The 16,582-nt window shown below is 34.6% G+C and overlaps 2 protein-coding genes across 2 annotated transcripts in view; one reads left to right on the forward strand and one right to left on the reverse strand.

Moving 5' to 3' along the window:
• The window catches only part of LOC110889184 (protein PHOSPHATE STARVATION RESPONSE 1), a 46,201-nt gene extending 34,849 nt beyond the window's left edge, over positions 1 to 11,352 (forward strand). Inside the window, exon 9 of the mRNA XM_035979495.1 lies at positions 11,278 to 11,352. Coding sequence (XP_035835388.1) covers positions 11,278 to 11,338 — 61 coding nt within the window. The 3' untranslated portion in view covers positions 11,339 to 11,352. The remainder of the gene's footprint in view (positions 1 to 11,277) is intronic.
• Positions 11,353 to 13,754: 2,402 nt separating this feature from the next.
• LOC110891618 (agamous-like MADS-box protein AGL80) lies at positions 13,755 to 15,924 on the reverse strand. The gene has a single exon (XM_035979496.1). The coding sequence runs from the start codon at positions 14,511 to 14,513 to the stop codon at positions 13,986 to 13,988; it is 528 nt and encodes a 175-aa protein (XP_035835389.1). The 5' UTR covers positions 14,514 to 15,924; the 3' UTR covers positions 13,755 to 13,985.
• Positions 15,925 to 16,582: the final 658 nt, after the last annotated feature.

Here is a 16,582-nt window from a genome sequence, read left to right on the forward strand (position 1 = left end):
GGCCAATAACAGTGAGTTGGGATTATTTAAATCCAATTTGCCTTGTTTCTAATCCAAAATACACTTTAAGTTTGTTCTATGCTGTAACTTGGTACTGCAAACAATCGGAAAGTTTGTGTAGTTAAGTGAAGTTTTCATACTTGTTAACTGAATTTACTTTAAGTTTTTGTACTTTGTTGTTACCATTTAATTTTAAACACAGTGTGTACATCATACAATGTTGCTTTTGTTGTTTAACTAAAATTTCAAGTTGTTTTAAATGGCATTTTCTTAACATATATTGTTGTTTTTTCTCTAACCAATTTAAATGGGATTATTTAAATCCAATTTGCCTACTCTTTTTAGTTAGATTATGGGCACTGCCCAGGGCTGGCCCAATGGGCTTCTTAGGTTAGGCACGGGCCACCATAAAATAAGGGCCTCCAATTTTTTAAAAAAGTTTTCATATTTAGTATGTGGATTAGGTCCAAATAGTGAAAAAACATTAAACCAGTTTTTAAATAAAAGCCCAATTAATGCTATCACTTTTTAAAGAGAGGACCAAAGCCCAATTGTTCCAATTAATAGCTAATCGTTCCACAAGTATTAATTTGACACCTTATACTTATTTTTATACACAAAATCTGGAAAGATCAGTTCTGAAACTTGCAAATACATAATTTAATTAATTTATTTTTTCGCATAAGCATCTTTTTTTCATATGATTTGGTGTCCAACTTGCACCAATTAAAGCTAGAAAAATAAATTTTATCTAAATATATATTATATTTTTACAAAACACCTTTCAAAAAAATATTAATAACTCCGTCAAGCCAACTGTAAACTCTCTACTTTATAAGTATGTTGGTTTCAAGTCGGGTAAAGAAGAAGGGTTTTTAGTTTGTATTTTTAGTTGTTTGCATAGCTTTTTTTTGTGAAATTATACAAATTCAAAGGGCCCCAACTTTGTATTATGCTTAGGGCCTCCAAAAACGTTGGAACGGCCCTGATGGGCACTTATGATATTGATCCCATGCATATCAATAATGGTGAAGAGGATGACGAGTCAATGGAAGATAACGACACACAAACTGAATTTCAAAGTGTTGAAAGTTCTTCACAAAATCATAAGAAAAAGAGAAAAAAGAAGAAACTTCTAGTGTTTGGAAAAGTTTCACTATTCTTGATCCATAACCAAATCAACCTCTAAACTGTGGTGAGAGATATGCAGCTGAGAGTAAAAATAGAACCTGTAATTTAAGGTGTCATTTAGTTAAATGTGCTAAATTTACAACAAAAGAAATTGGTCAATATATATATGGTTACTACAGATGATAATGTTTTTGACACGAGAACTTCAAAATTCAATCAAGAAAGATTTAAGGAGTTATTAATAAATGCAATTGCTAGACATGACCTACCATTTTCATTTGTTGAATATGAAGGGAATAGAAGCATTTTCAAATACTTGGAACCAAGTGTGTTTTTTTTTCTAGGAATACTACAAAATCTCATATAGGAAAGTTGATTCCACGTGAAAATAGTAGACTTCGTGGTGAAATGATCAAGTGTCCAGGTAGAATATGCTTAACTTCTTATTGTTGGACATCAATTTCTACAAATGTTTATTTAAGTTTGACAGCTCATTATATTGATAACACTTGGGTCTTACAAAAGAGAATTTTGAACTTTTCGTACATGCCTCCTCTACACACCGGTATTGCTTTAGTTGAAAATTTTAGTGATTTAGTAAAGAATTGGGGAAAATTTTATGAATAGTTGTCGTGTTATCACACCATAGATTCATGGGTCTTGTTTGTCTAAACCCGATTTCATTAAGGAAATTTGGAACCCACATAGCTCACAAGTGGTTTGTGCCATGGCCTTATATTCTGATTCTGGACTTGAACGGTATACAACACATCGCTTCTTTCTTTTCCATGACACAAGATTCCCAGCAACGAAACACAATACCTAGTGGTAGAACGTCTGTTTGTCGGGTCCTCATTATAATCAACAATCTGTAAAGTCTTCTACTGTATGATGACCATGATTTTTGATACACATACCTCGACCTGGAGCACCCTTAAGTACTTGAGGATGTGACAAACAACTTCCAAATGTGCAGTTCTAGGGGATGATATAAAGTGACTAACCACGCCAACTAGAAAAACAATATCTGGTCTAGTAATGTCAAATAGTTTAACTTACCGATGATTCTTCTATATTTTTCTTGATCTTTGACGTGTTGCAAAACACATCTATTTCTCATGAATTAAGGTTTTGAGTTGTGTTTGGTTTTGCTTGTACTTTGATATTGTTGTATTTCGCAGATGTTGGTGTGCAAAAGGAGCGAAAACGAGCTTATCACGGTAAGAAACGAGCACATAGGATAAAAACATCTAACTTTGGATGTGTTTTCTAAGGCAAAAATGGATTGGAAATGAAGATATTGGAAGATAATATGATAGAGGGTTGAGATACGAAAATGTGGCCGCAAGCGAAGAGGAAAACGGAGTTAGAATGAAGATTTTACGATAAAAAAGACAAAATCTAGATCTTAAAGAAGTTGTCGCTTCACCAAGATGTGAGGAGTTTCCCTAGTGTCGCACCAAGATTGAAAAAGTTGAAATGGCACCGCGATTGTTTTGTTATTTTGTGGATTGTTGGCGCGTCGCAAGGCATTAACCAAGCTCCCTAGCGACGCGCTAAGTGTTTCATGTTATTGAAACTGACTTTTGCTTTTGTTATGAACAAAAGTAGCTAAACACTTAGAGCTACCAAGGCTTTATGATGATCGTTGACTTTTGTCACGGCCCCCGACCCGGTTTGACCCGTTTCAGGAGCCGTGGGACAGAAATCCCGCGGTATTTTAATTTAGGTGACAGCGGAAGTCTTTTAAAACAGGATCTTTAGTATTAAAACTGCTCATTACATAATTTAGGGGTAAAACCCAGTAATTTACAATAATGTGATTTCCATGGAAATCTTTATTTTTAAAACATGTTCCTTTATTTATTTACACTGAGCCACTTTTCTAAGCTGGTAGTGCTTCCTGGCACTTTTCTTTGCTCACAACAGATTACCTGAAACATGTTTGAAAAAGGTTTTGTCAGCGGGGAAATACTGAGTGAGTTCATTCAGTTTTTAGGAAATGACCCATAGTTATAAATTACAGCATAAGAGCGATTACAATGGTTCATATCTTATTTTTATCTGGCGTTCTGTCACAATGGTGACAAGTCACAATGGTGACGATGGTCATACCACTATTAGGTCAATGAACTCTAATAGTGACGTTTCTCCCTAGTAGGTCAATGAACCTAACTAGGAGAAATAGTAATGTGCACAATACCCCACTAACCAATAAATCAAGATATCCACGACTTAGTCCCTGTAATTATAACACTTTGAAAATAATTTGGAGTATTGTAAAACAGTTGATAAAAAGAAGAATGACTCACATTGCAGATTCAACGAGCAGTGTATAAGCCTACTGATTAGCCTTGATTATTTCTAATTTAACAATAATGCACACAAAACAGGATTAGTGATCAATACAGCAGTTACGATAATTTCCCGAGATCAAATACTCGCAATGAATGACCAAGTGCAATACTTCAACTCATTTATCAAAATGACAAACGACAAAGTATAGTACTTCAACTCATTATCGAATTATCGACAACGACAAAGTACAATGCTTCAACTCATTTATCGGATTACCGACAAACGACAAAGCATAGCCCAACGTGGGCGGCACTTAGACATTCTTTGAATGTATTGATTCCGGAAACTGAATCGTAATAGCGATCGAGTAATTACCCTGTTCCGCGGCAGCGATTCGATATTAGTGTGTTTTTGTAGTATTTCGACGATATCTGGGTGTACAAATTGAATTTTACCGTCGAACCAACGCAGGAAATCAAGTGCCAAACTCCTCTATTTATACTGGAAATTTGACACCGTCGCGTAGCGCGAGGGGGTACCCCTATAGGCGTCGCGCTACGCGAGTGACCACCCTACTTTCATAGAGTAGCCCTTCATGCATGTAGGCTTGCTGTGTCGACAGTTTTTCAATTTTCGAATTTTACAATTAGTTATAAAGATAATCGTTGGCTAGGTTTTATCCTCCCCTGAGTTTTAGGGGCCCTGATCCTGATTCTGAAAATTCTGAAAATTTTAGGGTTTGTGTAGAATCACTTGGGTGTCTCATTTAGGGTTTTCTTAATAGATAATTAGTATTCTAATTATTAATTTTAATGAGAGTTGTTACATCCTCCCCACCTTAAGAAAAATCTCGTCCTCGAGATTTACTGAAATAAATGAGGGTATTTTCACTTCATCTCTGATTCCAGTTCCCAAGTGTACTCTGGTCCTCTTCTGGATTCCTATTTGACTTTTACTAGCACTAGTCGTTTGTGTTTGAGAAACTTAATTTTCCGATCTTCTATTTGTAGGGTTTTCTCTATAAATTTTAGCTTTTCATTTACCCCTATATCTTGAAGAGGTACTTACCAGGAATTCGTCTGTAAGACATTTCTTGAGATTGGATACATGAAACACATCATGTACTCCAGTTAATTTTTCTGGTAGTTGTAAACGATAAACTACTGGTCCTATGCGTTGGATTGCTGGAAATGGTTCTACGTTAGCTTCTTCTCTTACCGAATTTATAAATTCCTTTCCAAGGAAATACTTTCAGTAGCATTTTGTCTCCAACTCGAACTTCGACGGCTTTTGTTTATTATTTGTATAGTTCTTCTAACCGTCTTCAGCCTTTCCTTCGTGATACTAAATGTCATAGTCGTAATCTCCGAGGATTTCCTTTTCCTCATGTTTAATTCTTGTTGCTTAAATATGTATCTTAAATTCTTATGACCCATATGGATAGTAAACTTGCTTAGATAATGTTTCCTAATCTTAAGGGTAACTTGTGGTTTCTAAATTTTTTAAGCTTACAAGTGGTAAGGCTTTCTTCGTGCTTTTGCAATTGCCTTGATGCATACACAATTATCTTTTTGTGTCGCATTACCATACATCCAAATTCTAACTTTGAAGCATTACCGTATACTTTAAAATTTTCTGTTCCTTCTGGTAAGGCTAGCTAGAGGCTTCTTTTTATTCGGGTTCTTATTTATAATTAACTGTGTTAACTTAGTTAAGGATGTATCTATCTAAAAGAATCCTTAATAAACTGCCTATAGTATTTGTCTAAATTTATAAAATTCCTACTTTCCATTTAAAGATTGCGAACTCTTCCATTGCTATCTTAGCAGGATCTAAGTGAATATCTTCATGATTTATCATGTGACCTTACGTGGTTTATTTCCTATAATCATAAATACTTTTTCGGCGGGTACCTGGATTTTCTATAAAGTTCTTGTCACAGAGAATTTAAGTAGGGTTGGTTACTAACCAATCTATTTCTCACACAACATCAAACTCGGCTAATTTCATAGGAATTAGGTTAGCGAAGAATTATATGATCTGAGAGTTCTATATTTTCCTTTTTGCCTGTTTTGATTGTAAAGATTTGTCCAAGTTAAGAGTTTGACAGAATGAAGTATTTATAAAACTTTGGTGTGCATCAGAGTCAGTTAATACTTTTTGTGTAAACGTTGTAACCTAGGACGTACCGGCTATTACATCTGGAATGAGCTCTGTTTCCTGAGCAGTCAATTGAAAGGCTCTTGCATTCCTTTTTGCTTCTTCTGCAGGTTTGGCTTTAGTGTCAGATGGTTTGTTTAGTTTTGGACAATTTGGCCTAAGGTGTCCAGTTTCTCCACAGTTATAACAAACCGAAAATTTCTTCCTCCTGCAGTCTTCTTCCTGATGCCCCGGAATTTTGCAAAAATTGCAGTATCCTTTGCATCTTCCAAAATGCTTTCTTTTGCAAAAATTGCAAAATGGACTAGTAGAAGATTGCCCATTCCCTCCTTTCTTAAAATCGTTATGGTTATCCGAACGGATTACCTGGGTAATCTTTTGGGCTACCTCCTTCCTTCTATTTTCTTCTCTTGTCCGTACTAGTTCGTCAGTCAGAGTATTGGCTAAATCCACCGCATCATCAATCGTGCGAGGTTTCGCAGCCTTGACGATGTTACGGATTTCAGAAATCAATCCCCAAATATATCGAGAAATAAGTACTGGCTCTGGCGAAGCCAGGGTTGGTACTACTCGAGCATATTCGAAGAATGTCGTAGTATACTTTCGACAATCTACATCAACCATTCGGTGGGTTAAAAACTGGTTTGTCATTTGTTCTTTTTCATATTCGGGACAGAATTTTCTTTCTACCAAGCTCTTAAATTCTTCCCAGTTCATAGCATACGCCATCCTTCTTCCTTTTGATTGTAACACCGTATTCCACCATTCTAGCACTCCTTCTTTGAAAAGATTTGACGCGTACATGACCTGATCATCCTGAGCACATTTACTTATGGCAATTACTGCCTCAGTTTTCTCTAACCAACGTAGTGCCGCAGTTGCTCCTTCATTGCCTGCAAACTCCGATGGTTTACAAGCAAGAAATTCCTTGTAAGTGCAACCAGGCGTTGCAACTTTCATTTTCTTAGGGAGCGGCGCTGGTTGTGGTTCATTGTCATGATCATTGCCTCCGTTTACGCTATTACTGAAGTTATCTTCAGAAATACGTTTGCTAGGAACGAGTTGTTGTGGTTCTATTGGATTTTTAACAGCAGCAACGATGGCTGGAATAGCGTTGGCTATCCCTTGAGCTATCATTGTTGGAATAGTGTTGGCTATCCCTTGAGCAACGATATTTTCTATATCCTGCCTAGTCATATATTGATCCCCCGGTTGTTGCTCAGAATCATTAACTGGTTCATTATTAGCGTTTTCCATTTGATAACTAATTTATAGATAAATAATTAGTATACAAGAAATAATCTCAATATCATACTTAATTGTATATAATCACGTATACGAACAAAATTTATAAATTTTCTAAAATTTCATGCTTCTATATACAATCGTTTTATTATTTATCTTACACATACTGATTTTACTATTACTATTACACAATAACAGTTTCATAATCCCCTATTCTTTTTGTCAACGATATTCTAGTAACTGTGTTCCCTCTTATCGTATTTCCAGGAGATCTGTTTCCCAATCTCTTGGATCCTATTCCCAACATTCATTAGTTTTTGGTCAAAGTGGCGGAGTTCAGTTATATTCTTATTACTTATTGGGAAATTTTGGTAAAGGTTCTAGATGGAACTTGAGGAAAAAGCTTATAGAGATGGTTTTGTAACTGTATTTCATTAATTAAGCATTCGTCTATTTGCGAGTGGATTGAAGGGTTTGGAATGGCTGGTTCTAAGTTCATTGGTAGTTGTGTTTCAAAAGAGCGATTAAAAATATTTTCATTAACAGGCTTAATAGTATTATGGCTTGCCATTATAGAATCTAACTCTTCCTGAGATGGTAACTTTTCAATTTGCCTAGAACTTTCCCCAATTTCTATTTCCTTGGGCTTGGGTTTCTCGAGAGGTAAAGCATCGAATTCTATAGGTTCCTCTATGTTTGGTATATATCTATTGAAATCTCTGGAAACTTCTACTATTACTGGATAGAGATTTAAATTCTGAAGGGCCTCAGACAAGTTACTCATGCTGTTTAGCAAAATAGACATAGTCAGAAATCATAAAATTTATAGAAAACTTTTTAAATATTAGTTCCTACTGGGTACTATTGAAATTTACATCACACGAGGTTTTATTTGGAAATTTTATGATTTTCTTGATAAGACTTCTAGACTGTAGATAATAAAGGTACTAATACTTGAGTCAAATTATTTAAGAATTTGCATTACTTACTACATTGATTAATATATAAAGATCTGCTCATACTGTACAAAATTATTCAGATAATAGAACACATAATCACAAAATAGCAATTAATAAAAATTAAGTTTTTTTTTTCTAAATACTTAATTGGCTTAAATCAGTGGCTTGAGAAGTGGCTCTGATACCACCTTATTTCTGTCACGGCCCCCGACCCGGTTTGACCCGTTTCAGGAGCCGTGGGACAGAAATCCCGCGGTATTTTAATTTAGGTGACAGCGGAAGTCTTTTAAAACAGGATCTTTAGTATTAAAACTGCTCATTACATAATTTAGGGGTAAAACCCAGTAATTTACAATAATGTGATTTCCATGGAAATCTTTATTTTTAAAACATGTTCCTTTATTTATTTACACTGAGCCACTTTTCTAAGCTGGTAGTGCTTCCTGGCACTTTTCTTTGCTCACAACAGATTACCTGAAACATGTTTGAAAAAGGTTTTGTCAGCGGGGAAATACTGAGTGAGTTCATTCAGTTTTTAGGAAATGACCCATAGTTATAAATTACAGCATAAGAGCGATTACAATGGTTCATATCTTATTTTTATCTGGCGTTCTGTCACAATGGTGACGATGGTCATACCACTATTAGGTCAATGAACTCTAATAGTGACGTTTCTCCCTAGTAGGTCAATGAACCTAACTAGGAGAAATAGTAATGTGCACAATACCCCACTAACCAATAAATCAAGATATCCACGACTTAGTCCCTGTAATTATAACACTTTGAAAATAATTTGGAGTATTGTAAAACAGTTGATAAAAAGAAGAATGACTCACATTGCAGATTTAACGAGCAGTGTATAAGCCTACTGATTAGCCTTGATTATTTCTAATTTAACAATAATGCACACAAAACAGGATTAGTGATCAATACAGCAGTTACGATAATTTCCCGAGATCAAATACTCGCAATGAATGACCAAGTGCAATACTTCAACTCATTTATCAAAATGACAAACGACAAAGTATAGTACTTCAACTCATTATCGAATTATCGACAACGACAAAGTACAATGCTTCAACTCATTTATCGGATTACCGACAAACGACAAAGCATAGCCCAACGTGGGCGGCACTTAGACATTCTTTGAATGTATTGATTCCGGAAACTGAATCGTAATAGCGATCGAGTAATTACCCTGTTCCGCGGCAGCGATTCGATATTAGTGTGTTTTTGTAGTATTTCGACGATATCTGGGTGTACAAATTGAATTTTACCGTCGAACCAACGCAGGAAATCAAGTGCCAAACTCCTCTATTTATACTGGAAATTTGACACCGTCGCGTAGCGCGAGGGGGTACCCCTATAGGCGTCGCGCTACGCGAGTGACCACCCTACTTTCATAGAGTAGCCCTTCATGCATGTAGGCTTGCTGTGTCGACAGTTTTTCAATTTTCGAATTTTACAATTAGTTATAAAGATAATCGTTGGCTAGGTTTTATCCCCCCCTGAGTTTTAGGGCCCTGATCCTGATTCTGAAAATTCTGAAAATTTTAGGGTTTGTGTAGAATCACTTGGGTGTCTCAATTAGGGTTTTCTTAATAGATAATTAGTATTCTAATTATTAATTTTAATGAGAGTTGTTAAAACTTTTGAACGATTTTCGGTTTTGGATAATGACATGATTGGCTAATGTTTTGGTAAAAGGTTTTCTAATGTTCAAGCGTGCTTTATATCTGATTGTTATTGCATGTTCCACTTGATTCTAGTTTGATTGTTTTTGTATTGATTGATCTAGGGTTTTAGTGATTTTTGTTGACATTGTGTTTTCAATAGAATCTTGTGGTGGCTAGACGTAGTAAACCATAGGAATAAGTAATTCAAAGATTTGGTAATTTAGCATTCTATCATCTTTGAATCCGAGAGGAGATTAGATGTTGGTGTGTCTAGCTTTATAGATATTTGGGACCGTGGTCTACACTAGAGTGAGTCACCCTAGTAAGTTTATATTGTTAGCATCCCGTGTGAGAAACCTGTTAGAAATACAACCCCTTGCATCCCTTACACATCCCGTATGTATTGTTTCTGATGGGATCGAGGTAATATCCCTTACACATCCCGGAGGTATTATTTATGATTAGTGTTAAAACAGGATATGAAGTTGTGTTTTTTTATTAAATAAACCAAGTTTAAACTTCTCTATACGATTTTCGATGGCAGGAGTTTGGGGTTTACTGATGCATTTAAGTTGCAGATGGAAGTACAAAAGCAACTTCATGAATAGCTTGAGGTACGTCAAGTTGTTTTCTTTTGGTTTAGTTTTCCGGTCTTTTATGTTTTGGTTAGAGGTAACGCAATGGTTGGGGTGGGTAGTGAGGATCGATAATCAAGAACATCAAATGATCCGGTTTGGGCCGCTCTTTATTTCGTTTATTAGTTTGTTTTAATTGGGTCGAACAAGTTACTGGATTATGTTTATTATTTGTATTTCGAATTGGGCCGTAGGTGACCATGTGTTTTATTGGGTGAAGAATAGAAGTCCACTAGCTTTAATATTGGGTATTTGGTTTTGGGTTGTGATGTGCGAAACGGTGTGTGTATGGTACATAACTATATGGACGGTTATCATGGAGGAGACGTATCCCTCCATGAATCGACACAACCCTATACTAACACCCATTCGCTGCATATATATACACGGTTCCATCATTCGGTTATGAATGCAAGTTTCTGTTAATTCAAGTTGAAGTTTATTCAAGTTCATCATTGTTCGGTTAGTTTATTTGTTTGATTTCTGTTGTTTACGTTAAACATGAAGTGGTGTGATATTTGTGGAGATTTTACATACTTGTGTGATCATCCTTCTTCTCGGTTTGATTGGTCTTCGGAACTCGTCAACTGTGATACCAACAGGCCAGCAGGTTATTATAGTTTTAGGTTGAAATGAGTTTTTTTTAGAAAATTTGGGTCGACCTACAAACAATTCATTTGGTTCATTATAATCAGCAGATGCTGACTACTGGTACTATGTTATTATGATAATTATATGCTTATTCAAAATTAAACAATCTAGGAAGCTCTAAGCGTTAAAAATACATTTCGGGCCCAGTTCAACTTGTTTGTTTGTCTTGTTTTGTTTTTAGCTAAATTTTATGATTTGCCCCCCCGAATGACCTGTTTAAAATGAATCACCATATCGACTAAAAGTTATATTAAAACAGCAACTAATTTACATTTTATTTTTTCCCTTTTAGATCCAAAGAAACTTACACTTACAGATAAAAGAACAAGGAAAATACCTTCAAATGATGTTTGAGCAACAAAGAAAAATAGAAACCGAAAGGGTAAAGCCGTCATATCTAATCCAAATGACTATAACGCCCCTCCATCAAACACAGCTGAAAAACCCAATGCTTTAGATCATCATGATGATCAATGCATATCAGATAAAACTAAGAAGTCTAACGGGCGAGAATAGTCAAAAGTCAAAGTCAACGCCACAAGTAGAAGCACGAGATGTTAGCAAATCTAATATCAACGGTTGATGTAACCCGCACCCTTCAAAGCGGGCTAGATCTGATCAAGCATCAATGTCTTGAATTGTAATGTTAAGTTTTTAAACTTTCTACGGCTGAACATTGTTAAGAATATAGGGTTTTTGTATCTGGAGATTGATTCTGGATCTTTTAGCTGATGTTAGGTCTTTTGTTCAGTAGAAATAATTTAAATCTAATGAACAAGTGTGTGCTCATGAATGTTGTTTTGGTTTTTTTTTTTCCTAGAGGATTTGTGTTTTGAAAATATTTATATTATTAATGTGAACTTAATCATAGTATCGGCTACCACCACCTTCATTGGTGGTAGCTACTACCGCATATTGTCACCAGTATCAGCGTTACCAGTAACAGCGTCACCAGTAACAGCGTCACCAGTAACAGCGTCACCAGTAACAGCGTCACCAGTAACAGCATCACCAGTAACAGCGTCACCAGTAACAGCATCACCAGTAACAGCGTTACTGATATCACTGCCATCTCCTCCGCGGGGTGGAATAATCTGATTTTGATGACAAAGTTTTATTTTTACTAGAGCTAACTCGTTATTCTAGCGGTAAATTATTTCTACCAGTTTTTCCCTGCTTTAAACATTTTGAGTGTGATGTCACCGGGTACGTTTATTTGTTTGTGTCATAGCTTTAAACAAGAGAAAACATTCCAAGACTAATTTATATAGCTGAATTTTATATGACAACGGTTTTATGTTGTTCTAACTTTTCACATGTGGGGTGTTTGCAGCTAAGTGGATTTTAAATCAATATCACCACGTGTTTGTGTGTATTATGTGTTTGTGCGTGTTTGTGTGCACAAATGTTTGCGTGTTCTTATAGATATGTTTTATTCTAATTGTTCGTGTGTTGTGTGCATGAATATTTGTGTGTTCTTATAGATATGTTATATTGTACATTTTAATTTATAATGTCTAGAGAATATATTTTTTCAAAGCAAATGTAACTTTAAATTAGTTCTTCTGAAAATAGTTTGTCTGAATGGAGGGTCTTCGTTGTACATGCAAAGCAATGTTTTCAGGACCGGATCGGAGGTCGACCCCGTCGCCTTACGGGGTCAAAGGTCGGACCGGTCCGACTGGTTCGACCGGATTTAAGACCCGGATTACGTCATAAATTATATAAAAAATATATATAATATAGAAAAAAATAGATGGATGTGAGTCTGTAGCAGCAGCAGCGTATGAAGGAGATACAAAATGGAGGCGTGTTTGCTATGTAGCACGGTACGAGAACGATACGGGTATTCTGTTATAATAAAGTAATCAAATAAAAAATGGAAAAAAACTAATATTCTGTTATACATTGTTATTTTAAACTAATAATATAAATAAAAGAAGGAAAGAGGGATTGGTTATTTTAAAATTTAAATAACAAGGAGTCAAGAGTACAAGGAGTGGTCATATCAGAAATAAGAAACAACCAAAATCTTATATATTGTAGTACATTTTTTTATTTATTAACACTAGAAATAAGAAAAGTCAGTACGCAACCCAAAGCCTACTCCTTTTTATCCTCTGTCTTCTTTCTTGCTTCTCCACCGGAAGTTGCAGGTTTGCTTCTCCAGAAATCTCTCCATAAATGTTATTTTTACTCTCTTTTTTTATCCATCTTAACTACTCTATAACATATATCATACATTTTGGAATTTCAAAAAACCAGCCCAACCTTAACTAGACGAACTGCCGGCCTGACAGCCCGGATCTCGGCCAGACCTCCGGGTCGACGTTGAAACGGGTTAAATGCAACAACCGGCCCGGTGATGCTTCCAGCTCCCGGCCGAAATGGTCCGACCGGCCGGCCCGGTCCGGGTTTTGCAAAGTGTGTAGAGCAAACCCGTGGTCATTTCGTTATAAGCGCCACACAAAATCATAATCATTATAAGTACTTTACATAACTTTTGACTCTATTTTTTCCTAGAGTTGAAATTTAATTCTGTAGTATTTTTGTTTATTGTATTGTGCTTTCAATTTCGTATCATATAACAAGTATATATTACCTAGATTTTTGCTCATCTTTGTTTTTTTAATATACCTCCGCGGTTCAAAGAAAATTAGATTTTTATTAATTTCAAATTTAATGCAGTACGCTAAATGGTATTAATGATCAAGAAAAAAAGAAGAAAAAGAAAGACCAAAAAATAGTTCTTGTTAAAATCATGAACAATCATGTTCTTCATACTCATAGTTTTCTGCAGTCACAGGAAGCCAAAACCAGATCATATGTGCATCACCTGATATCTGTTATCCAGAAAATAATTCTAGAAAAGCTGACTGATGTCAAATAATCCATGAAAAAGTTAAATGATAAAAATCCATAAAAATCAGTGCATAACATGAAAAAATTCCATGAATTATATGAAGAAAGACCATGAAAAACATGGAGAAAACCATGAAAAACTGACATAAAACATGAAAAGGAAAAAATCCATGAAAACAGTCTTGTTCTTTATGCAGCTTGCAGTTTCCAAGGGAAATTAAGTAAAAAAACATGAAAACAAAATCCAAACATAATTTATGATAAATAAGAGAAAAAGGCCATTTTATTTAATTGATGATAAATAAGAGAAAAAGGACATTTTATTCAGGTAGAACATAGCGATTTGATCGCATACAGATCACATATTCTTAAAAGAAGGTTCTAAAAACCATCTTTTTCTTGGCCTTCTCTTGAGCTTCCTTAATCATGTCATCAATTGCTTCAATCTCACTGTCAATCGCAGAACGCACACCATCCAAAACCTCTTGATTGTTGACCTCCCTGAGTGCGTTCTCATCAAACAAACATTTCACCATTAAATGTTTCATGTTCTTCTCCTTTTCCTTTGCCAACTGTTTCTTCATTTTGGCTATTTGTTTTTGAAGATAAGCTGAGTGATCTTGTAAGGCATTAGAACTCCACATTGGCGATTTATTAAACTTTTGAATCACGCGATGCGCTTCAGAAGGAGATGGCCAAACATCAGGTGGACTGTCGTCAGTTTCATACATCACAAGACATGCATCAACATCACACAAAATCTTCAACTCATTCATCTTCTTCATTAGACTCGCCTTCCTCTTCCTCATGGTTACATTCCTGACGCGTTCATCCTCAATGAACTGGTACATAACCATTGAGCGAGTCATGTTGTTTGGTGAACAACAGAAATACATACACACCCATATATATACACATGTATATGATTATATCTTATATTCTAGATATTGGAAAAGATATCAAAAACATTAAAATGGTCAACGAATTAATACCGCATTTAAGGAAATTTTAAGACCTTAGAAGCTCTACCAAATTAAGTTAATATTTTATAAAACTATTTGAAAACGCGTCTTCGAGAATGTCTTTATTACTATTGTCACGTTCTATATCAATTCACGCGGGAGTAAAATATTCAATGTTGGTTGAATATTTGTGCTTTATATTTATTAAAAAAGGTAAAACAATCTATAACAACCACCGTATTTGTTAATTAGATGGTTGTTGGGACAACAAACTACTGCTTGAGGATTGGGATGTTACAAAAGGTGTTAAGAGTAGTATCCCTGTAGGTGTTGTGATTTTGGGTATGTAGGACTAAGGAGGACGCGTTATAGTTATGTAAGGGAGGCTGCAACAATCCGTCCCATCGAATGAAGTTGAGTGTTTGAATACCTTACTTTCACATCCGTTTTATGAGGTTGATATAAGAGGTTATGAAATAGTTTATTTAACTAACAACCAAATAATCGATCTGGGTAGTTAGGCTTCTTTGACTATCCCACCCTCTAAGGCTCTAACAAAAAGGAGAATGAACACATGACTTTACAAGAAACTAAATATGTCATTAAGAACAAAGATGAGTATGTAGACAACTAACTTGTGTGAAAGCTTGTATGACCATTATATTTTCCTTCATAAAACAAATACAATGCCAAGATATGTTTATCACATATACACCATATCACTTTCTTAGATCATATAAAAAGGCATCAAGAGATATACAGTTCTGGACTAAACAAAATAGAACGCGCAGAGCTAGACATTAGTAATACCCATAAGGATTTTAAACGGTTAAATAACTCTGTTTGAGTTCCAACTACTTAAGGCTTGCTAGAGGGTGTTTAGATGTGTGTTAACTTGATGAAGTAAATAGTTTAAGGACCAACAAGGTTATGCTTAGATGTGCGTCTAAAGTCGTCGGAAAACTCGGGTTTGGTTTGCGATTCAGATTATTTTTTCATGCCCCTAGTTATACCTAGATAGCCATGTCATAAATAGCTTTTCTGAAAAAAAAAATGTCTTACATGCCTTCTCCGTACACCGGTAATGCTTTAGCTGAAAAAAATTAGTAATTTGCTAAAAAGTTGGGAAATTGAGAAGAAGTTATTTCTTTTACCTGGACAATGCTTCTTCAAATGATGTTCGTGTTGGTGTGCAACCAATTTCGTTATTTTATATCCACTTAATACAACAAACTAGCATCCATCCACGCTAGGGAGTACCAAAGTCACCAACTTATAAACTATAAGGAGAAAACATCTAATTCAGAAAAAGTGAGGACTATATGTGAAATATGAAAAAAACACAGGGAGCATTCGAGTAATTTACTAAAAACCAAAGTAACAAATATTGTTAAAAAGTAATAGTTATTTTATTATATTATATTATATTATATTATATTATATTATATTATATTATATTATATTATATTATATTATATTATATTATATTATATTATATTATATTATATTATATTATATTATATTATATTATATTATATTATATTATATTATATTATATTATATTATATTATATTATATTATATTATACTAGGTTAGAACCCCGTGTATTACACGGGTTGAATGAATGTAGTTTTTTATATTAAATAATAAAAACTTATATCTTTATGAACCTTGTATATTGTACGGGTTAAATAAATGTAATTTTATATATCAAATAATAAAAAAGTTATATCTTTAAAAACCATGTGTATTACACAGATTAAATAAATGTAATTTTGTATACTAAATACTGAAAACGTCGTATCTTTAAAAAAACCCGTGTATAATCGGGTTGAATAAATCTACCAAATAATAAAAAAAATTACATCCTTAAAAACCCCGTATATTACACGTGTTGAATAGATATAAAAAAGAGTTATATCTTTAAAAACCATGTGTATTACACAGATTAAATAAATGTAATTTTGTATATTAAATACTAAAAACGTCGTATCTTTAAAAAA

Source organism: Helianthus annuus, chromosome 11 (genome assembly GCF_002127325.2).
Source record: "Helianthus annuus cultivar XRQ/B chromosome 11, HanXRQr2.0-SUNRISE, whole genome shotgun sequence".
Classification (NCBI taxonomy): Eukaryota; Viridiplantae; Streptophyta; class Magnoliopsida; order Asterales; family Asteraceae; genus Helianthus; species Helianthus annuus.